At 41.8% G+C, this 23,650-nt stretch overlaps 1 protein-coding gene across 5 annotated transcripts; it reads left to right on the top strand.

The window, feature by feature from the left end:
- Positions 1-1,558: 1,558 nt before the first annotated feature.
- PRPS1 (phosphoribosyl pyrophosphate synthetase 1) lies at positions 1,559-21,615 on the top strand. 5 transcript variants are annotated; one of them, XM_021706341.1, is made up of 8 exons: positions 1,615-1,888; positions 10,981-11,174; positions 12,099-12,109; positions 12,481-12,579; positions 13,661-13,785; positions 16,140-16,313; positions 18,297-18,456; positions 20,561-21,615. In XM_021706341.1, the coding sequence occupies exons 1-8, from the start codon at positions 1,767-1,769 to the stop codon at positions 20,651-20,653; spliced, it is 978 nt and encodes a 325-aa protein (XP_021562016.1). In that variant the 5' UTR covers positions 1,615-1,766; the 3' UTR covers positions 20,654-21,615. The 5 variants fall into 5 exon arrangements, with proteins under 5 accessions (XP_008071043.1, XP_021562018.1, XP_021562016.1 ...); XM_008072852.1 differs by lacking the exon at positions 12,099-12,109 and having other exon boundaries at positions 1,559-1,888; positions 10,981-11,164; XM_021706340.1 differs by lacking the exon at positions 12,099-12,109 and having other exon boundaries at positions 10,981-11,171; positions 12,479-12,579.
- The last annotated feature ends 2,035 nt before the right edge of the window (positions 21,616-23,650 follow it).

Genomic DNA, 23,650 nt, shown 5'->3' with positions numbered 1-23,650 from the left:
CACTCACCTCAGCCTCCCAAGGCGCAGGATTACAGGCTGAGCCACCGAGCCCGGCTAGGAGCAAATATTTTAAAATCATCTCAGTGCCTAGCACATTGCCTTGTATGCAATAAAGCACTCAGTAAATATTCGATGAATGAACTATGATGGAAGACTACTAATATTCTACCTTGCAGTCTACTTCTTTCTCCAAGTATTCCTATACGTGGGCTTACATTAAATTTCTGAATTTGTAAAAGTAAGACAAAAGGTCAGAAGTTCTCTATGGACACTGCTAAAAATAGCAGTAAGAGAAAGATAGATCCTACTTTGAGTATTTTCTGCTTAGACAGATCCCTTCCCCCTCTCAGTTTTACCATATGTTAAGTGAAGCTGGTAGACTAGATGATCACAGAAGTCTTCTATTTTTACAGTTGGTAGTTACAAGCACTATGATCACTTTTGATTCTAGAATTGTATGATTTTTATCTTCTCCTAATCCATGGGTGAATTAAGTTTAGTGAAAATGTGGTGGAAGAATAAAGGTTCACTTTGGTTCAATTAGCAAGTATCATTATCAAAAGAATAAAACATAGTGTAAAAGACCACATTAGCAACATGCAGATGATGACACTGGGGCTTACATGAGGCAGACAGGATGAAAAATAGGACTTTAAAATCCCTTCAGGTCTCTTTATCTGAAGTCCCATACTATACTATATTTTCTTTTCTTTCCAAGGGTTAGATATATCAGAGTTTTATCCCCCAGATATTTTGGAAAATCAAAACTTCTTCACTAGTTTGGTCATACTTGGTCCCAGCATTAGAAATGAAACAGACTTTCTCTTGCAGTGCCTCTGGATGACTCAAGCAGCATGCCTTCAGTCACATTCCCCTTGGGACTTGTCTTCCAGGCAAGGCGACATAGTGCAATTACAAATGGCAAAAAAAGCCCTTAGGATGCATCTCTGTGATATAAAAGCGCTTTAAGTCTTACACATTAAGAATAAATTAATCCTTATAAAAAGATTTTTTAAAATTGTGTTCAGAAACATGAAAATTAATGTGCCTGCCATCTTGATAAACACATTTCCTTTTCTTTCTCTCTCTCTCTTCATTTTTTATTTTAATTTTTTTGAGACAGAGGGGTGGGGGGGGCGTCTCACTGTGTTGCTCAGGCTGGTCTCGAACCCCTGGACTCAAGCAATCCTCCCGCCTCAGCCTCCCAAAGTGCTGGGATTACAGGCGAGAGCCACCGGCGCCCGGCCAGATTGTTTTAATGGAAACTGTAAACCAGAGCCACACTTACTTTCTTGCTCTGAGGAAGAAAAAAGAAAAAAATCGTGGTTGATTTCCCGCTAGCGGGAAAGATTTGACCCTATACGTCACCAGCACCCCTCCACCCACATTTCTCCACCCCCAGTCAAACGTCTCGGCGCGCTCCAGCCAGCTTTCCCTCACCGCCTAGCTACAGGGGGCGGAACTATTTCTTAGCAGCCTTCATTTCCTCCAATCAGTACGTGAGAAAATCGAAGGGAGGCAGTGCTGCAGTGAGGACCCCGCCTTCTCATTCCCGCTCAGCTAATTGGGGCGGGCGGGGTGTGGACTTCCCTGCTGACCCCGCCTCCCCGGCGCTGGGTAATTTAGAGCCGCGCGCCCGGCGGGAACGTAAGATGGCGGAGTAGCAACGCCAAGCGACAAGTATTGAGTCTCTAGGCCGACTTCGGTTCCGGTCTCCGCAGCAGCAGTGATCGCTTAGCGAAGTTTACTTAGGGTAGTTGGCCAAGATGCCGAATATCAAAATCTTCAGCGGCAGCTCCCACCAGGACTTATCCCAGAAAATTGCTGACCGCCTGGGCCTGGAGCTAGGCAAGGTGGTGACTAAGAAATTCAGCAATCAGGAGACCTGGTAAGGGCCAGGTTGGGACCCTGACCGGACCCCACCTGCTCCTGTGGCGGGAGGTAGGGGGGAATGAGGTCGTTGCTTGAGTTACGAGGGACTAGAGGAGAGGGGAAAGGGGCAGCTCCGTGGCGAGCTTGTCTCATGGGCTTTTTCCGTTATTTTACCTCGCGGGAGGGTCACGTTCATTCTTACCGTGCGGTGGGGTGGAGTCAAGATGGAGCATGAGGCGAATATTCTGGGTTTGAAGGCAAAGACTGGAGGACCCAATGGATAGTGGTTGCCTACAGCGACGGGAGGGACAGAAACCTAGCCTTGGTCGTGAGGACACGTGGCTTTGCTTCTCTGTTGAGCCACCCAGGCTGGACTGGGTTCGCTTCAGTTCTTGTACTATCTTGCATGGGAGAACCTACCGCGTAGTGAGCACCTCGATCTTTCTCCTAGAATCTAAAAAGCAGCATTTTAATTGGAAATGATATCGGTCCGGTTTGGTGTTGAGGGAAACTGACATGTGCTGCGAGCGCCGAAATTATTACTGAGGACTTCCCTTAGATCGGCAAGTGTTGGCTTTTCGTATTTTTAGAATCACCTACTGAGTAATTGGAGCCATAAATCTAGTTGCTCGGATAAAGTGATGCATTAACTCTGCATCCTTGATAGATCGTATCTCAGCTTTAGCCTTCCAGAAAGTCTAGGCAACCTTAATTCTGGAATTTTTGACCTTCCTCGGTGCTGCTAGTGGTACAGGTAAAGCGAAAGTATATTTTTCAGTACTGAGTCGATCCTGGACTTGTTTACTTCTCTAAGGGTGGTGTAGGGAATTTAGAAAACGATTTTATACCTGAATGTTAAGATAATTTGAGACAGATAATGGAGTGGAAGGCTGGGATTGAACAGTGCATTGAAACTTAAATTTCTTTCATTGCCTTGCCTGTAAAACTTGCTTCCTCCCCCCTACTTCCACCCTCCACTGACACCATGTGACCATCTTTTAGCTAACTTGACTCCATCTGATTCTTTGAATGCTCCTTCCACTTAAATGTGGGATCTCCTGGTTCTGATAGATGTACTTTGTGATTTGTTGTTACCCTATCGATCAAACAGAATCAGCATTTTCCATAGTCTTGCAGATAGAATCATCTCTCTTATTTTTGAGACAGGGTCTCACGTGGCCTAGACTGGAGTGCAGTGAAGCCATCATAGATCACTGCAGCCTCTACCTCCCTGCCTCGGCCCCCTGTGTAGCTGGGACTACTGGTGCATACCACCATGTCCGGCTGATTTTTTATATTTTTTTGTAGAGTCAGGGGTCTCTCTTACATTGTTCAGACTGGTCTTGAACTCCTGGCTACAAGCCATCCTCCTGCCTCATCCTCCAAAGTGCTGGGATTACAGGGTGAGCCACTGACCACAGCCATCTCTTAAGGGGAAAGTTTTCACCTAATAATCAGTTAAATTAAAGTTTCCTTGAACATTTTTTCCCTAAATGCTTTTGTTTACATTTTTGCTTTCTTTAAACTGATCTTTTTTAGACCCAGCTGATAAAAGTAATGTCATCTGCAATGGACTACTTCTTTCTGGATTATTGTAATACCGATTGTGATGCAAATGATAGTGTAAACACTGCCATCTGTAACCAGGCAGTACCTTAGTCAAAAGAGGCTTACAATCTTCTGTCTTTAGGTTTTTTCCCAGACCATTATGACTCTTGGACCTCAATAAAGAATACAAAACAGGACCAGACTGTAAATGGCAATATAGCTAGGGGACAAGAATGTTTTTCATTTAGAGGTTTTCTTTGTCCCCTGTGGTTATTTAATCCTTTTCCTATGCTTCTAGGAAAAATATGAACACTTTATTTTCTCCTTGTGTTAATCCTTATGCCCTCTGCATAATGCAACACCCCAGAACCTGAAGTGTATTGAGGTAGGGGAGAACAACTGAGTTTTCTGCTGATTGATTCAATCATGGGTGATTGCTGACTGTTAGGTTTCCTTGTTTCTGGCTTAATCATTAGCTTTTTGGTTCTTTAGATATTCTGAAATATTCATTGAACATAACCAAATATCTTGTCCCTGGAACTTCCCTCTCGCCAAACTTTGTCTTTTCTACACTGCAGAGATCATAACTGCTGTCTAACTGTGTCCCAGGGTGACTCCTTGGGATCTAAAGGTCCTGGACAGAGCAACTCTGTAGGTGCTGGGGGTCATCAGTTGGGGAATTATAGGTCCTCTCCTCAAATAAAAGTCTTGCTATTTGCTATGATTTGGCAGAATCTCAGGGGTTGATGCTCTTTTGAGCAGAGTAGCTTTGCTTTTGAAGTCAGGGTCATTCTTGGCTGTCTAGTTATTTAGGAAACATAAATATACACACAGAGATATGGGTTAAAAAGTTAAGATGCTAGAATCATAACCTAGATTTAAGTCTTTAGCCTTTCTTTGCCTCAGTAATCTCATCTGTAACGTGTTTATTTTCCTTTTTTTTTAAAGAGATGAAGTCTTGCTGTGTTGCCCAAGCTGGTCTCAAACACCCAAGCCTCGGTCTCTCAAAGTGCTGGGGTTACCGGCATGAGCCACGATGCCCAGCCCTCATCTGTAAAGTAATGTCTACTCACACATAATTGTGAGAATTAAATGAGATAGGAGTAAAGTTCTTACAACATTGTCCAAAACATAGTAAGTGTAATGATAAATGTTGACAAGAAGGGGTGGTGATGGTATTGCGGAAAATGTAGAAGATAGATGGAAAAAAAATCCCTCATAATTCCACCACCCAATATAAACTGTTTGCATTTTGGTTTATGACCGCCCAGATGTTTGTGATAGATCAATCTGTTTGTGTGTTACATGCTTTTTCAAAATGCAGGCTGGGTATAGTGGCTCATATCTGTAATCCTAGCACTTGGGAGGCCTAGGCAGGAGGATTGTTTGAGACCAGCCTAGGCAACATAGTGAGACCTTGTCTTTACAAAAAAAATGTAAAAATTAGCCAGATATGGTGGCTTGTGCATATAGTCCCAACTACTCAGGCTGAGGCAGAAGGATCACCTGAGCCCTGGGGATTGAGGCTGCAGTCGAGCTGTAATTTGTGACATTGCATTCCAGCCTGGGTGACAGAGTAAGCAGAGTGAGACCTTGACTCCTCAAAAAGCAAACAACAACAACAAATACACGCACACACACACACATATGTGTATATATACATATATATTATATATATAAAACACATTGTTTACAGCTTTCTTCACTTGACAGTGTATTTTGAATAGTATCTCCCTTTTATTTTTAGTTAAATTTTTATTTTTTGTTTTGTTTGTTTTTTGAATTGGAGTCTTACTCCATCACCTAGGCTGGAGTGTAGTGGCACACTCACGGCCACCACAGCCTCGATCTGCTGGGCTCAGGCGATCCTTTCGTCTCAGCCGTCCAAGTAGCTGGAACTACAGGCATGCGCCACCACGCCTGGCTCATTTTTTTGTTTATTGTAGAGACAAGGTCTCGCCAAGTTGCCCAGGCTGGTCTCGAGCCCGTGAGCTCAGGCAATCCTCTTACCTCGGCCTCCCAAAGTGCTGCATTTATAGGCATGAGCCACCGTGCCCGGCCTATTTTTTTTTACTTCAATAACTTTAGTGGGTTCAAATAGTTTTGATTACATGGTTGCATTGTGTAGTGGCAAAGAAGTCTGGACTTTAAGTGTACCCATCACTCCCACCTATGTACTTTATACCTGATAGGTGCTTTTTTTTCCATCCAATTTTTTATCAAATGCTGTTATGAAAATCCTTGAACACAAGTCTTTGACCATTTCTGATTATTTCCTTGGAATAAATTTCTAGGAGGGAAATTACTAGGTTGAAGAGTATAATACCATTTTTCAGGCTTTTGATACTTATTGCTAAAGTGCTTCCCAGAAAAATGAACCAATTTTCAGTCTCATCAGCAGCAATAACAATATTAATAATATTTAATGTATAATGAATGCTTAAGATGTGCTAGTTTCGATGCTAAGCGCTAAGTATACATTGTATTTACTCCTCTAAACTGCTGTGAACTTACTGTTATTATCCTTGTTTTACAGAGGAAGGACCTAAGATTCAGAGGTTAAGTAACTTGCCCAACTCTGGATATTATTGGTATTCTTTTAAATTTTTGTTGATATGATATCTCACTTGGCTTTTAAGATTTTGGGATATACTAAATTTTTAGCTGTTCTCTTCAATATTGGCAAATAACTCTGGTTTATCTGGTTATTCTGTATTGGCTGAGAGTAGGAAGACTCACTAAGATTGCCTAGGATTTTTCTAGGAACCATATCCTTTGGTTAATCCCATGTACTTTACACATGCCAACATATCCATAGTCTACATTCTTCAGATTTTCTTAGTAATACCATCCACTTTTTAGATTCACTTGAATTCCCCTCTGTGTTTTTTAACATTCAGTGCCAGTTGGATACACTTATGTCTAATGCCAAAGGAAAAGAGAAGCTAGTTTTCTTACTCATTGGATAGACATAGCCAATCCTCTGGCCTCTCCAAAACTGCTGGGAGAATGATTGGCTCAAAGCCATTTGGAGAACACTCCATTAACTAGAGAGAGAACAAGGAGTGTTACCCTCTAAATTGCTGAACTAGGCCTTTCCACCTGACAGATTATATTAGGAGCAAACTGTTTACTGCCATAACTTATCTCTTAGAGAAAACCATAACAATAATGTTATGATTGTTAGAGGATGTATTGAATTGTTTATTGAACAAGCTGTATAAGTGTAGTTTATAGCTTTTTAAGGCTTTGTCAAAGTCTGTATGTTGCAGTATGACGAGAGGAAAAGATCGGTCCTGATAAATAAAATTAGAATTATATGTAGTAAAACAAGGCGGCGTCCTAGTTTACTACCACCATCTTGTTCTTAACAGTTAAATAGCTTTTTCAGGTTATTAGATACCGTCCCTGTCATCACAAACATCCTTCTATGCTGTGGGTAAGTTTTAGTTTTAAGTTTGGCTTTAGGAAATGGCTGAATGACTGGTTGGTTATTAAGTAATACAATAACAAAAATGGTACTAGAGGTTGTGTTGGGTGGCGAGTTGATAAGTAACTTTTAAAAAATTTTTCTTTAAGGCTTACGTGATACTAGAAAATATATTTTTAGGCCAGGCTCGGTGGTTTAGCCTGTAATCCCAGCACTTTGGGAGGTCGAGGCGAGTGGATTGCCTGAGCCTGAGAGTTCAAGACCAGCCCAGGCAACTTGGCGAGACCTTGTCTCTACATTAAATAATTTTTTTTTTTTACATTAGCCGGGTGTGGTAGCATGTGCCTATAGTTCTGGCTACTTGGAAGGCTGAGGCAGAAGGATTGCCAGAGCCCAGCAGGTTGACGCTGGGGTGGCTGTGAGTGTGCCACTGCACTCCAGCCTGGGCGACGCAGAGTGAGACACCAACTCAAAAAAAAAAAAAAAAAGAAAGAAAAAATATTTTTAAAGGAATCACCTGTACTAAAGCTATATATTTGGCAGATATTCTCTGATTTTTAAATTAGCAGTGATAATTATATAACTAATATCTCACCTGCTTTCAAGAAATGATTTGAAGTGTGATTCATGATAGTCGCAAGCACAGTTATGTCAGAAACCTTATAGAATGATGGGCTATAGTAATTGTGCCAAGAGTTTGGTGTAAATCGATCACTAAAGTTTAGTGTTACTTTAACTGTATCTGTTGGTTTTCTGGTAGCCAGAGGGATAAAGGCATATGCAATAGATTATGTATTTTTTTTTAATTTTCATAAAGCTCTTTAGGGACTTCCAGGCACAAAATCCTAAGAACTTTACAGGTGGGATCCTTAAATAGTGGCATTGAGTAATATAATGAACAATATAGCAGTTTTGTGGGTGTTTATAATTTTATAGACTGGTAGTCGAAGCATTTGTAAAGGAGATAAGCCACGATGGTCTAAGTATGCTGTTTTCTGGTCCTACTTGATAATGATAAGCTTTAAAACCATAGAGGAATAGATAGTTAGCCTGTCCTTTACACTATCTTAGATCAGTTGTCAAACTACATTTATTCTCTGATTCCTAATCAAATAATCTGACTCTGGTGAGTGACTATCTGGAGCACAAATGGTACTCTTGACTGAAACAAGAGCTATAGGCTTCTGATGCCAGATGTAGACAGCAAAATTGACATTATTGGAAATCAGTGTGCCTGACTTTCCTTCTTCCCCAGGGAAATGGAGATCTTGGTCAAGGAGGTGAGTATGGGAGATGAATATGGGCAGGATTACAGTTTTGAGTTTTGCAGGGCTTACACTTCAGAAAACATGGAAGCTGTCCTTTTAGAAAACCCTCCCTCTAATCTCAGCACTTTGGGAGGCAGAGGTGAGAGGATTGCCTGAATCCAGGGTTCATGAACAGCGTAGGCAACTTGGCAAGACCTCATCTCTATAATAAATAAGAAATTAGCCAGGTGTAGTGGCGCGTGCTTGTAGTCACAGCTACTTGGAAGGCTAAGGCAGAAGGATCACCTGAGCACAGCAGGTTGAGGCTGCGGTGTCCGAGAGTGTACCACTGCACTCCAGCCTGGGCGACAGAGTGAGACTCTAACTCAAAAGAAAAAGAGAAAGCCCTCCCTGGCTCTCTCCTACCTATTTAAAATTTGAAGAATGTCTTCAGACAGCAATTTTGACGTTGGCACAGATATTACCAATAAATTCACTTGTTTCTTAAGGCTGATCATGCCGATTAATACGATGTCCTCAGCATAGAGGATATTTCTTCTTCTTTTTATAACTGAAGGTCAGGCAAAATTCACATAAAAAAGCTGAATCAACTTAAGTATTCATAAGTTAGAAAAGGGGCAGACCACTATGTCAGTTTAACTACGTGGTGGTTCACAAAATTGCTATATTTTTTATTATCTTACTCAGTATCACTCTGAGGATCCTGTCATAAAATTCTTTGTCATTATCTCATTCTGGTAGGCCAATCAGGTTATAGTTCTACTCCAAATTAAATATCATGTATCTCCAAAAGGGTCTAAGCAGATTTGACAAAAGCTTTTAAAGAAACATGTTGTTCCCACATGCCTTTAGTGTAGAACCAAAAATGAATTATTTTGCAAAGGATATAAAAGTCAGTCTTCTAAATTTTCCCAATAACAGGCCTGCAGCCATTTTGAATTTTGTCTAACATCATTGGATAAAAAGGGGCAGCCTCATCCTGAAAGGTGTTCGTTCATCCATTCATTTTTTATGTCATTGGCACTGGCTGGCTGGGGATACCAGTAAGCATGACAGACTTGGTCTTTTCCTTCACGAAGCTTACATTCTAGTGCAGGAGATAGACAATAAACAAGTGCATACTAATAAGGTAATTAATTGTGCTAACTTTTCTGAAGAGGATAACTAGAGTGATGAGAAAGTAACTGGAGAGGGTCACTTTGTTTTACTTTTTATTATGGAAAACTTCAAACATAACAGAAATAGAGAATATGGTATAATGATCCTCCCATACCCATCACTCATTTCAGCAGTTAGCAATTTATGGCTAACCTTGTTTTGTCTGTTATTCTCCCTACATGCACACCCCCACAATTGAATTATTTTGAAACAAACATAGATATTTACATTATCCATGCATATTTCAGTAATCACAACACCAATATCATACCTTAAAAACTTAACAATAATCCCTTAATATCAAATAACTAGCCAGTGTTCAGATTTCCCTAGCTCATCAGTGTGTTTGTCTGTTAGAATCAGTATGCGAATAAAGTCCCTACAGTGCAATTAGTTGATATGACATTAAGTAACTTTTAGTCTTGCTGGTTCTCTGGGAGGTCACTTTTGATAAAATGGTCAGGGAAGGAAAATATGTTGATTAAAGGCCTGAGATACAAGTGAGGTAATTGTAGGAAGAGTATTCCAAGTAGTGCAAAGTGCAAAGGCTTGTAAAGTAGAAAAGCATATGTTCAAGGAACTTAAAGGAAGGGAGTGTGGTGGGTGCATATGCTAGAGAGAAAAATACTTTTGTTGTTGGTTTTTTGTTTGTTTGTTTGTTTTGTTTTTGAGTTGGAGTCTCACTATGTTGCCCAGGCTGGAGTGTACAGTCACAGCTCACCATAGCCTCAGCCTCCCGAGTAGCTGGGACTTACAGGTGCACACCACCACACCTGGCTAATATTTTAATTTCTAATTTTGTAGAGGTGAGGTCTCCCTGTGTTGCCCAGGTTGGTCTCAAACTCCTGGGCTCAAGTGATCCTCCTACCTTGGCCTCCCAAAGTGCTGGGATTACAGATGTGAGCCACTACACCAGGCTCCCATGCTGTCTTCTGTAGAACGTGTCACTACAGAACAATAGCAATTCATTCCTTGTAATATTTCTACTTTTATTATGTATGGAATATGTAACAGTCATAGATGATGCATCAAATTTATATGCATATCACATGTACCTGTGTGAAATGAGGTACAGGCCGTCTACTGAAATTATGGTCCAGTTATTTGTAAGTACTTTAGACTAACACACCAATCTTTTTCATATTATGTCACATGTAGAAAATGGTAATGTTTGTATAGTACACTGGAGTAAACTGAGACAGTGAACTACTGCTGGTAAAGGGGCTCCTTCAGGGGATATTCTGAAGTCTGAGGGGATCATTATCTACATGTAGCTGGAACCAATTCACAGCATACCAGTAGGGAAGCTGTGCTTCTTAGATCTTACTCTCTATAGACATATAGTGTAGTCATCCCTCAGTATCTGTGGGGGATTGGTTCCAGGACCCCAATGGATACCAGAATTCACAGATGCTCAAGTCCCTGATATAAAATGACATATTTGCATATAGCCTCTGCACATCCTCCCATGTACCTCAAATAGGTTACTTATAATACCTAATACAATGTAAATTCTGTATAAATTATTGTTATATTATATATTGTTTAGAAAATAATCTACGTATTCAGTGCAGATGCAATTTGTTTTCAAATATTTTGATCTGCAGTTGGTTGAATCCATAGCTGTGGAACCCACGGATATGAAGGGCCAACTGTACAGTGCTCTAAAATCTATTTTATTTTGTTCTTCTTTCCCTATTGTAGTGTGGAAATTGGAGAAAGTGTACGTGGCGAGGATGTCTACATTGTTCAGAGTGGTTGTGGCGAAATCAATGATAATTTAATGGAGCTTTTGATCATGATTAACGCCTGCAAGATTGCTTCAGCCAGCCGGGTTACTGCAGTCATCCCATGCTTTCCTTACGCCCGGCAGGATAAGAAGGATAAGGTAGGAGCAGAATTTTATCTTTTAAGCAGGGGAAGCAGGAGTACATACCCAAAAGTCACAAAAATTCCGTAAGCCATCAAAGATATATCTAGAGGGTATTTTTAAAATAACTTTTCTAGGCACTACCCTATCTTCAAAACAATAGGCATTTGGTTTGTATAAAGCAATGCATTTGTGGTCTGTATTTTATTCCATTTATGCCTTTGTAACTTTCAATTAGCTCACTGGTATTTTTTTTTTTTTTTCTGAGTTGGAGTCTCACTCTGTCACCCAGACTGGAGTGCAGTGGCCGCTCCCGGCCACCGCAGCCTCGACTTGTTGGGCTCCGGCGATCCTTCCACCTCAGCCTTCCAAGTAGCCGGAATTACAGGCATGCGCTACCACGCCTGGCTGATTTTTTGATTTATTGTAGAGATGAGGTCTCGCTGCCCAGGCGGGTCTCGAACCCGCGGGCTCTGGCAATCCACTCACCTCAGCCTCCCAAAGGCGCGGGATTACAGGCTGAGCCACCGAGCCCGGCGCTCACTGGTATTTTTAATTGTAGCAATAAGACTAAGCACTATCTCCTCTGGAGTAGTATATCTTTTAAAGCATGATAGATCTCTCAATGAGTCATAAGATCAGGGTCCTAGTTGTGGCCTGTTAACATATATATATCACCTATCTGGTATATTAGAGGATAATGCATGCACATAAAACTTTGCAAGTCTGTTGTGATTAATGCTCAGTTTTACACACAATGCTTAGGAGAAGGTCAGATATTTTTATTCCAACAGAGTATATAGTACAGCAAGTATGTTTACCTTTTATTTTATGGGAGTTACAGTTGTTGGAAGGTTGATCTCCAAATGAGTAAGGTAGTGATATAATTTACAAAAGAAACTATCATTTCTATTCTGTGATGTATCTGTAAACCTTGACACATTCGCAGTTATACAGGTTTGGGTATGTATGTTTAAAAGAGATTTTAATAAAATTATTTTTAAAAATATTGTTGAGATCTGCTTAGTTTGAATAAGTGAGCATTGGAAACACTTGAATGGGATGCAACTATGTATATTAAGTTAATGAAAGATAGGAAGGGTTTTTTTTAATTGAAATATGTATCCTGAGTTGGAAAAGTGATGTTCCACTTAATATTTGTTGTAGATTATGATCTACTCAAAGTTAATAGTCATGTCTCTGAATTTCCTGGTAGTACGGTACCTTAAATGTAGCAGGTACACATAAATGGTTTCTTGAACAAATAAATTGTTTTTCAAATTGGCTTTTTGGTTTTTCTTTTTCTTTTTTTTTCTTTTCTCCCCTGCATTTAGAGCCGGGCTCCAATCTCAGCCAAGCTTGTTGCAAATATGCTATCTGTAGCAGGTGCAGACCATATTATCACCATGGACCTACATGCTTCTCAAATCCAGGTATCAGTGGAAGCTGAATATTGGAGGTTAGAAAGGTGAATGGAAAGAACTTGATGATGCTGAGGATTGCAGAGAAGCCAAAAAATATACCCAAGTCTAGGTTAAGTAAACTAGACATCAACATTTTCAGTGCATTCACCTTAGGCATAGTTCATGATCTTAGTCATCTGAAGTGGTTAGATAGGGAGGCAGTCTGCTATTTTGGGGAGCGCATAGGCTTTGTGATCAGATCCAGCCTGAATACTGGCTCTGACATTTACTAGCTTTGTAAGCTTGGATAGGTTACTCCTCTGAATATATACTTTCTCATTATTATGAGTATAAAATAAGGTATTAAGTTCATAATATGTGCCTGACCCATGACAGGTACTGATAAATGGGAGCTGTTATTGTCATCATTATTATTCTCCTTGAATATTCACAGTCTTAAATTTAGAGCCACAGTGTAAACCCAAGGTTATGGAAGTAGGCTACCACCTTTATTTTATACCTTTCAAATCATTATCATTTGAGGCTTATGAGAATTCAGTGAAGTACACAAGATAGGGGATTGTACTCACTTTATAGAAAGGAACAATTTCACCGAAAAATACAACCTATTTGTGTCAACCAAAATTAGAACATATATCTCCTGATCTCTAGTTATTCTTTCTGACCACTTATTATAAATAGTGTCCATTAAGTTTATCTACCATAGCATCTCTAATTGGTTTATCAGTTAGCTTTTGCTCCTTAGCGAACCAGTCCAACATTTAGTGGCATAAAGCAGTATTTACTAACTTGCAAGTCTGCATGAGATGTCTGGGTATTTCTTATGGTCTTCACTCGGCCATTCTTTACAAGGGCTCATTTATGTTCCTATGGTCAGCTGTGGGTTGGCCAAGAGCTTGCTTTGCTGATCTTGGCTGGGTTCTCACACAGCCCAGATGTGAGGCGGCCATTTTTATAATTTACCACACTGGGCATGCCTTCCCATTAGTTTGAATGTTGCCGTGTGGTATTCTCTGAGCAAGTTATTACTTTCACTTGTAAATGGAAGAGAAGGAAAATGAAGCAAAACTGACCCAGCTTCTTTCTACAGGGCTTTTTTGATATCCCAGTGGACAATTTGTATGCAGAGCCAGCTGTCCTGAAGTGGATAAGGGAGAATATCTCTGAGTGGAGGAACTGCACTATTGTCTCACCTGATGCTGGTGGAGCTAAAAGGTATGACTTAAATGAGTATTGTTCCCAATGTACTGAGAAACTCTTTCAGAGTTGTGTCAGAAAGTGATGCTTTTCTATCTAAGTGGCAGCTTTTAAGTGCTTCTGAATGAATGTACCAGTGGCCAGAATGTGAGTTAGCATAGTTTTACTCCTCTTTTACTGGCCTGAGTCACTACTTGGAAGAGAAGACATAAAAGGGACCCTAAATATTCATGGTATTATGGACTTAACTGTAATATATGAGTAACTTGGCACTACAGAGCTAGCAATACTGCTGTAAACCTATCAGGAACAGTAGGAAATTTGGTTTTCTAATGAATGTCAGCTGCTATTGAACCACATATTGGTGGACACGTTTGCTTTTACACACGTCTTATAATGCTGTTGGTTTCACCATTTTGATCCTTGGGATTAAAATGTATTAATCAGGAAGGAAAATAAAGTGTGGTCTTTATATTTAAAGCCAAGACCTTAACATTTTCAGCAAACTGATTACCAGGGATTGCGAGTTACAGCACTTTACAACTCACATGGTGCAGACTAAGAGCCCTTGATTTCCTTAGTGGATTACTTGTTAGTAATACATTCAGAAGTATGACACATGTTCATCTTGTTGTGGAAATAGAATGAAGAGCTACAAAACACAGATGATTAGGAAAAGCTAATTCAGAACTTTCTAAAAGCCATTCAAATCTTCAATGACTTTTCTCAACAACCTCTTTATTTCAGTAACTTCAACAAAACTGATAAGGTGAGAACTTGAGTTCTGTTATCTAGCCAGATGACTTGTTGATTCCCATGTAATCACTGGTTACCCTTCGTAATACTAGAGAAAGAGCCGGAAAAGCATCCCCATACTGGTAGTCATCATACTTGTCTTAACTTGTTGACTATTATTTTCAATCTTAAAAATAGTTGACCAGGCTTGGTGGCTCAGCCTGCAATCCCAGCACTTTGGGAGGTGAGTGGATTGCCTGAGCCCACGGATTCGAGACTAGCCCGGGCAACCTGGTGTGACCTCGTCTCTACAATAAATAAAAAAATTAGCCGGATGTGGTAGCGTGCGCCTATAGTTCTGGCTATTTGGAAGGCTGAGGCGGAGGGATCACCAGAGCGCAGCAGGTCAAGGCTGTGGTATCCGTGAGCATGCCACTACACTCCAGCCTGGGCAACAGAGTGAGACTCCAACTCAAAAAACAAAACAACCTAAAGCACAGGCCACTTCACACACGATGGGGATGGTATAGTGGAACGCAAGTGGACATGTCACTGGGGCAGCTCACTGTCATTTACACTGCATGGATTTCTGTTTGAATTATGTGGCACTTTGTCAAAAGACAAATTTGTCTCCTACCTTCTAATCTAGTTTTTATTATCTTATAATGAGAAAAATAAGGATTCTGTTTTGATCTGGTGATACTTTGGGCTGAATAGTGAGATGCCCAGCTTGTCCAGTTAATTGATATCCCTCTCTTTCTAGCTTTTCTAAAAGGAACTCCCAAACTTGGTGTTCAGGTACAGTTGTCATTGACGGTTGGGTGTTTTGCCACTATCACTGAGGAGTGCAGTGAGGGCACAGGCATTGTAACAGGCTGGATGCTGCTCTTCTGCCAGCTTCAGATTCACTTCTCATCACATCCACAGTCATCAGTCTTCCATAATGGAAATTGGGATGGTCTGTGCATTCCTGACATTAATGAGGTTTTTGTCTCATCCCTTGTGCTGTCAGTTCATGAAATAAATGTGTCTTAGCATTATACGACTTCCCAGGACTGGTGAGAGTATCTGTCTATCCCCTACCAAGAATGAAAGCTCATAAGAATTTGAGCAATACATTCAAAAACTGCTATCAGGATATGGAGGCATTAGTCTGTATAACCCAGTTTGTGATGTTTGCCTTTGAGATGTCAATCAATGATAGTTGCTTTCTTCCAGCCCTAGGAACTGTTTTGGTTTCAAGGAATATTCTCCCCTCAGTAAACAAGTATATTCTTTTTTTCTGGGAATCTCACTCTGTCACCCAGGCTGGAGTACAGTGGCATGCTCACGTCCACCACAGCCTCGACCTGCTGAGCTCAGGAGATCCTTCCACCTCAGCCTTCCTAGTAGCTGGAACTACAGGCATGTGCTACCATACCCGGGTAATATTTTGATTTATTGTAGGGACGAGATCTCAATCAAGTTCCCCAGGCTGATCTCGAACCCCTGGCCTCAGGCAATCCTCTCACCTCGGCCTTCCAAAGTACTGGAATTACAGGCTTGAGCCACCGCCCCCGATTCAACAAGCCCTTACTTTAGTCCATTTATTTAATCTTAGAAACCACACATACACATGAATACTCTCTGTTTTGCAGAGTGACCTCCATTGCAGACCGGCTGAATGTGGATTTTGCCTTGATTCACAAAGAACGGAAGAAAGCCAATGAAGTGGACCGCATGGTGCTCGTTGGAGATGTGAAGGATCGAGTGGCCATCCTTGTGGATGACATGGCTGATACTTGTGGCACAATCTGCCATGCAGCTGACAAGTGAGTGTGAAGTGGTGAGATTGGGGATTAGAAGTAAAATGGTAACAACTGCTGTCTGAATGTCTTCAGCCTCCTGATTCTTTTTGAAACCAAGTTGAAGGGGTAAGTAGCTTTGGGAGATTTTTACCACCCTAGACTTGAATTATAATACCTATAAAATGATGAGTACTCTTACTTACTGTTTCTGATTTTTTGTAGGGTTTTTTTGTTGTTTTTATTGTGCTAAACTATATGTAACAAAATTTGCCCTTTTAACCATTTTAAGTGTACAATTCAGTGACATTAATTACATTCACAATGTTATATGGCTGTCACCACTATTTCTAAAGGATTTTTTTTTTTTAGCTGTTTCACTTTGTCACCCGGGCTGGAAGTACAGTGGCATGATCACGGCCCACCTCAGCCTCCAACTTCTGGGCTCAGGCTGTCCTCCCGCTTTGGCCTCCTGTGTTGCTGGGACTACAGGTCCTGCTACTACACGTGGCTAATTTTTTTTTTTTTTTTTTTGGTAGAGATAAGGTCTCGCTATGTTGCCCAGACTGGTCTGAAACTTTTGGGCTCAAACAATCTTTCACCTCGGCCTCCCTAAATGCTGGGATTACAAGCATGAGCCACAGCACCTGGCCAATTTCCAAAGGCTTTTGATCATCCCAAGTACTCTACATTTGATAGTTTAGTTTTTTTTTTTTAATGAGTTGAGGCAGAAATCCATAGACCTTAATCTACAGAAATGTATACTATTACTTAGATTTTACCTAAGCTGGAACCCTTGGTCTTACCTATTTTTAATTTTTTTTAATTTTAACAAACTAAATTCTCCCATTAAAAGCTAGAGATTGCCAGGTGACTTTTTTTATGAGGCAGGGTCTCACTATGTTGTCCAGACTAATTGCAAACTCCTAGCCTCAAGCAGTCATCCCACCTTGGTCTTCCAAAGTGCTGTGATTACAGGAGTAAGCCGCTGCATCCAGCTAACCTTACCTCTTGACTATCCATTTTAGGTGCTGTTTCTTTTGTTCATATTACTTCTTTTTTTTACTCTAATCCCATGACAGATTAATGTTCATATTACTTGATCTCTTGCCTGCACTTTTCTAAGTTGCCTCAGTCTGCTCTCTGTTGTCAGTCACCATTGTCACCTCCCCAGTCCACCTTTCACATTGCGTCTACACTTGCTAATCTTCCCAAAACTGAGGCTAGAGCCCATCACTCTTCTTCCTTGTAGTAGTAAGGGAATACTAATGGCTGTAACATCAAATCCCTGAAATATCAGTGGCTTGACATAATATCTTTCTTGTCCATGGCACACTCCAATGTGAGTATTTTGAGTCTAACCGAAAAGTGGTATATATCATATATGCCCACATTTAAATAGCCAGAGTTAAGCCAAGTGGCCACACTGAGCTATTCTAGGGAGGCTGGGAAATATAGTTTTCAACTATGTGCCCAGGGAAAAGAGAAGATGGATTTTGTTAAGTGCAGCAGTCAGTGCCAGAGTCCTTTTACAGGAATCCTAACCTCTTCAGATAAGTTCTCAGTGCACTTCTTTCTCTTTGGTATGGACCAAATTGTGTACTCCCAAAATTCATATATGTTGAGCTCTCTACCCTTCAATGTGATGACTTGGAGATGACCTTTGGGAGGTATTTAGGATTAGATGACACTACCAGGGCAGAGCCTTCATGATAGAATTAGTGCCCTTACAAAAAGAGAGCTTTCTGGCACTTCCCCAAGCACACACACAAGAAGAGGCAAGGTGGCAGCCACCAAGCCAAAAGAAGAGGCTTCAGAGTGAAACTTACCTTGCCTGCACCTTGACCTTGGACTTCTAGCCTCCAGAACTATGAAAAATACTCTCCCATTATTTAAGCCACCTAGTCTATGGTATTTTGTTACTGCAGCCAGAGCAGACTAATACACGCCTTCTCCCTGACTTAGATTCTGTAGGAAGAAGATTAATCCAAATCAACTCTTTTTCTCTAGACTTCTCTCGGCTGGAGCCACCAGAGTTTATGCTATCTTGACTCATGGGATCTTTTCTGGTCCGGCCATTTCTCGCATCAATAATGCATGCTTTGAAGCAGTGGTAGTCACCAATACCATACCTCAGGAGGACAAGATGAAGCATTGCTCCAAAATACAGGTGGGGATGAAATTCCTTCAAAACAAGGCTTTGTTTGCTAAGTGGTCAGGAGGTAGTTACATGTTAATAAATTAGGTGTCTGGATTCTGAAGATTTGTTTCTTTGGTCTTAAGAGTTTGGTGTGGCCGGACACGGTGGCTCACACCTATAATCCCAGCATTTTGGGAGACCGAGGTGAGAGGATTGCCTGAGCCCACAGGTTCAAGACCAGCCTGGGCAACTTGGTGAGGCCGCATCTCTACAATAAATCAAAAAATTAGTTGGGCATGGTGGCATATGCCTGTAGTTCCAGCTACTTGGAAGACTGAAGTGGAAGGATCACCTGAGCCCAGCAGATCGAGGCTGTGGTGGCTGTGGGCGTGCCACTGCACTCCAGCCTGGGTTACAGAATGAGACTCCCAACTCAAAAAAATAAGAGTTTGAGCCGGGCTCAGTGGCTCAGCCTGTAATCCCGGGCCTCTGGGAGGCTGAGGTGAGTGGATTGCCTGAGCCCGCGGGTTCGAGACCCACCTGGGCAGCGAGACCTCATCTCTACAAATAAATCAAAAAATCAGCCGGGCGTGGTAGCGCATGCCTGTAATTCCGGCTACTCGAAAGGCTGAGGCGGAAGGATCGCTGGAGCCCAGCAGGTTGAGGCTGCGGTGGCCGGAAGCGGCCACTGCACTCCAGTCTGGGCGACAGAGTGAGACTCCAACTCAAAAAAATAAAAATAAAAATAAAAGAGTTTGGTCTGTTACCAGAATCTGTGATCCAAAAGTGAAAAATCACCTGTTTAAAAGGTATAATTTCTGACTGGGTGTGATGGCTCACGCCTGTAATCCCAGCACTTTGGGAGGCCAAGGTGAGAGGACTGCCTGAGCCCACGGGCTTGAGACCAGCCTGGGCAACTTGGCAAGACCTTGTCTCTACCACAAATAAAAAAATTAGCCAGGTGTGGTGGCGTGTGCCTGTGGTTTCAGTTACTTGAAAGTCTGAGATGGAAGGATTGCCTGAGCCCAGCAGGTCGAGGCTGCAGTGACTGTGAGTGTGCCACTACTCTCCAGCTTGGGTGTCAGTGAGACTCCGACTCAAAAAAAAAAGTCCTAATTGCTGGACCTCAGAATTTTTGGTGGATGAAACCTGAGCTCCTTCCACCTCAGCCTTCCAAGTAGCCAGAACTACAGGCACACACTACCATGCCCAGCTAATTTTTTAATATTTTGTAGAGTCGAGGTCTCACCATTTTGCCCAAGCTAGTCTCGAACTCCTGGGCTCAGGCAGTCCTCTCACCTCGGCCTCCCAAAGTGCTGGGATTATAGGCTTGAACCACCATGCCCCGCCATTTGAGACTTGTTAAACCAGAAGTCTTGGAACTAATGTTTTAAAGTAATTCCCCAAATAATCACTAGACACTAAAGTTTAAGTACTGTTGCACTAAACAAGGCCTTGCCAAATTAAAAATATGTACAGTAATTTATTAGCTTTCTGAAATTAATAAATATAATCGGAGGATTATTGTCATTCTTAAGGATTTTTTTTTTTTTCAGTTTAAATACTTCTTTTCTATTCTTAGGAATTTTTATGTGCTAACCCACCACCATTTTGATGAGCCTGAGTCAGCGTTTTTCCTCCATTAGCGTTTTGAGTTTCCTAAGTGGTTATGTTAAAAATGTTGTTATAAAGAGTAGCGGAGGCTGGGTACAGTGGCTCACGCCTGTAATCCCAGCACTTTGGGAGGCAGAGGCAAGAGGATTGCCTGAGCTTAGGAGTTCGAGACCAGCCTGGGTAACTTGGTGAGACCTCATCTCTATAATAAATAAAAAAATTAGCTAGGCATGGTGGCAGGTGCCCGTGGTTTCAGCTACTTGAAAGACTAAGGCGGAAGGATCGCCTGAGTCCAGCAGATCAAGGCTGTGGTGGCGGTGAGTGTGCCACTGCTCTGGGCACTAGAGTGAGACTCCGACTCAAATAGATAGCAGTTGAGTGTGGATTCATGATGGGAAACAGCACTCTGTAGCCGTTTTAAGAGGAAGGGTGTTTGCTGGGCTGTTTATCAGTGTCTGAAAACTGGCTAAGTCATCTCTGTCCATACGATACTAACCTGATGCCTTTCTTGCCTTGCTAGGTGATTGACATCTCCATGATCCTTGCAGAAGCCATCAGGAGGACTCACAATGGGGAATCTGTTTCTTACCTGTTCAGCCATGTCCCTTTATAATAGAGTAACTCCTGAGGCTTTTTAAAAATAAAATCAGCCCCACCCCTTGTTTTCCCTTGGTATTTGATGACAAATTCAGCAGAAGACCAGCTTGCTCCAGTGTAGCTTTCTACATCTCACATCAGGTATATTAGTTTTTCCTAAACGGGGAAAGACAGATCGAGATGAGCTGCTGGGATTTCCTACCTGCGCTGTCTCATTCTGGCTTCCTTGATGGTTCTGTGAGCCTTGCAGCTTTAACATAGCTTAGCTGCTGCAAGATTTTAGACTTGAGAATGTTGTGTAGGGGTGCTTGACTGTAATTGGGGAAACTCAGACTATTTTGCATGTGGAAACTTCAGGGTTTTCTGTGTTCAGAACAACTAGCCAGCAAAACCAACTCATGTATGACAAGTTCTCTAAGGTCTATGCTAAATTGCAGCAAGAGCCTTGGGTAACCCCAAACCTAGACCTGGTTGCTGAGCACTCTGTAAGGCAGGAGCAGGCAGCTCAACTTGAGCAGCCACTGGAGGGGGTGGGGGGACAGAACAGTACAGCAAATGTCTCTTGGGAGGAAGAAGCCTGATCTATCACCATCTGCTTGACTGTAGCTTGGGTTCTCCTTTGTACCTGTTCCTCTTGATTCGACTTTACCTTCATCCATCTTGACCTTTCCTGGCCAAATTATCCTCTTGTACCCAAATGAACATTGTACCATAGTTTTCTGAAAAGCAGACTTGCTTGTTGCTATGTAATCCCTAACATTCACATTAGATGATTTGCTGTAGTTTAATCTTCCTTAGCCTACTACCACTGCGGCAGTAGGTTTTAGGTGGTATTGTAGTGCCTTTTATTAATTTAAGTATTTAATTTTCATCTTCTTTCCTTAGATCTGTTTGGCCTTTCAAGTGACTTGAGATTTATGTTTAAAGATTGATGTTATTGTCTCTTGTAGAGGAAACCAATAAAATGTCTGTGTGTGATTTTGTGTCTCTATCATATCTACTGATGTCTCTGCTGAAGGTTTAGTTTAGATGTCTTCCTGTCCAATGATAGCTCTTATTTCTTTGCTTCCCAACTATTTTAGCTGCATTGTTAAGCCAAGAGAAGACATTGGCAGCAGTTTTATTCAGTTTTAAAGCTTTAAGATGTCTGGGGTTTACTGAGAACTAAATCATGGTATAATTCTAGCCAGGCATGGTGGCTTACACCTGTAATCCCAGCACTTTGGGAGGCAGAGGTGAGAGGATTGCCTGAGCCCAGGGGTTGAAGACCAGCCTGAGCAACTTGGCTAGACCTCTTCTCTCCGTTAAACAAAAAAATTAGCTGGATGTGGTGGTACATACCTGTAGTCCCAGCTGCTTGGAAGGCTGAGGTGGAAGGATCGCCTGAGCCCAGCTGGTCAAGGCTGAAGTAGCTGTGAACATACCACTGCACTCCAGCTTGGATGACAGAGTGATACTCCAACTCAAAAAAAAATGGTGTAATTCTTTGCAGTGTCCCTGAATTCTAGGATGTATAATGCCTGCTGGGTCCTTAGTTCTTATTTCTGGGAATCCGAATAAAGTATTTTCTTACAGGAAGAGAGTAGTTTCTATGACATTAATTTTGAACCAGTTTTGCCACATGTGAACATTTCTCTCCATTCATCAGTAGTTAACATATGTTTGGCATTTAATTTTAGCCTTTCCAAATAAAAACTACTTTGAGAATGTAAATTTTTAATTTTTTTAGAGACAAGGTCTCATTCGTTGCCCAGGTTGGTCTTGAATTCCTGGGCTCAAGTGATCCTCCCACCTTGGTCTCCTAAAGTGCTAGGATTGTAGACATGAGCCACCATGCCTGGCCTGGAAAAAAAGTGATTTAAGAGGGACTGAAGTAAACTATGACATGTATGCCTCTGACACTTCAGTCCTCTTTCATCTCAGATCTCTGTTCTGGAGCAACAGACATGGAGGAAGCTGACATAGCACAGAAATGCGATCACTTGCTCATTATACTGTTTCCTGAAGTACTGGATCAGCTGTTCAGGGCTTGTTTTAGAACATTTTGACCTAAGACCACTACTATGGGCCCCTTAGGGCAATCCATTTCCTAGGATGAGGTTTTCAGGTCAACAGAGGTGTCCCCAACTGTAACACTCAGCAAAGTGGCATAAGGACATCCTTTTTTTTAAAAAACTGTGAGAGAGACCCATGTGTCTTGGATGGCAAAGCAGTTCTTGATTATAGGGAGCAGTAGCAGGAGCAGACCCAGTGGGCCATGAGGAGGAGGCAGTACCAAATCTGAGCTGATTGTAGTGAGGACAGCAGACAGGAACTAGCTGTGATAGCTATATGATAGCCTCTGAGCAAAAAGGCATCACCCCATCCTATATTTCACACCCCGTCACCTCTCTCCATCTCCAGTACCAGAGAAAACGGGATTACCTGGACCGAGACTAAGCTCAGCAAAGCTAGTGCCTTTTCTAGAGATTTGTTTCCTCTGAATTGGAGGCTGCTAGTCCTGGTCTCCTTTCCAGATTTGAACACCAAATGTTTCCTGCTAAAAGTGTTAACCTGTGTGTTAGTAGCATGTAGCCCTTAATAATCGAAAGGTTATTAGAATCACAAACCACAAATCCCTCCCAAAACATTGTCTTTCCTATCACCATGCCCTCCTGCCACCTCACCCTTACTGTAAACTCTCAGTTGTAGGGGAGGAGGGAAGAGGCCTCCTGGAGGGAATCTGGTTATTGCTGGCAGCTCCTCCACAAAAAACTTTTTTTTTTGAGTTGGAGTCACTCTGTCACCCAGGCTGGAGTGTAGTGGCACACTCATGGCCACCACAGCCTCGACCTGCTGGGCTCAGGTGATCCTTCTCCCTCAGCCTTCCAAGTAGCTGGAACTATAGGTGCGCACCACCATGCCCGGCTAATATTTTTCATTTATTGTAGAGACCTCCACCTCCCAAAGTGCTGGGATTACCTGACACACACAAAAAAACTTAAAATGAGGCTGAGAGAAGAAAGCTTTGCAC

Source organism: Carlito syrichta, unplaced genomic scaffold, assembly GCF_000164805.1.
Source record: "Carlito syrichta isolate Samal-C Ts95f unplaced genomic scaffold, Tarsius_syrichta-2.0.1 Scaffold315473, whole genome shotgun sequence".
NCBI lineage: Eukaryota > Metazoa > Chordata > Mammalia > Primates > Tarsiidae > Carlito > Carlito syrichta.
This window is presented reverse-complemented; position numbering and strand designations above follow the sequence as displayed.

Bases quoted from the DNA above. Each gene is read 5' to 3' on its own strand.
- PRPS1 (XM_021706341.1), top strand. From the start codon at position 1,767: ATGCCGAATATCAAAATCTTCAGCGGCAGCTCCCACCAGGACTTATCC. The intron at 13,786-16,139 runs GTATGACTTAAA...TCTGTTTTGCAG, and splicing joins GATGCTGGTGGAGCTAAAAG to AGTGACCTCCATTGCAGACC. The intron at 16,314-18,296 runs GTGAGTGTGAAG...CTTTTTCTCTAG, and splicing joins ATCTGCCATGCAGCTGACAA to ACTTCTCTCGGCTGGAGCCA.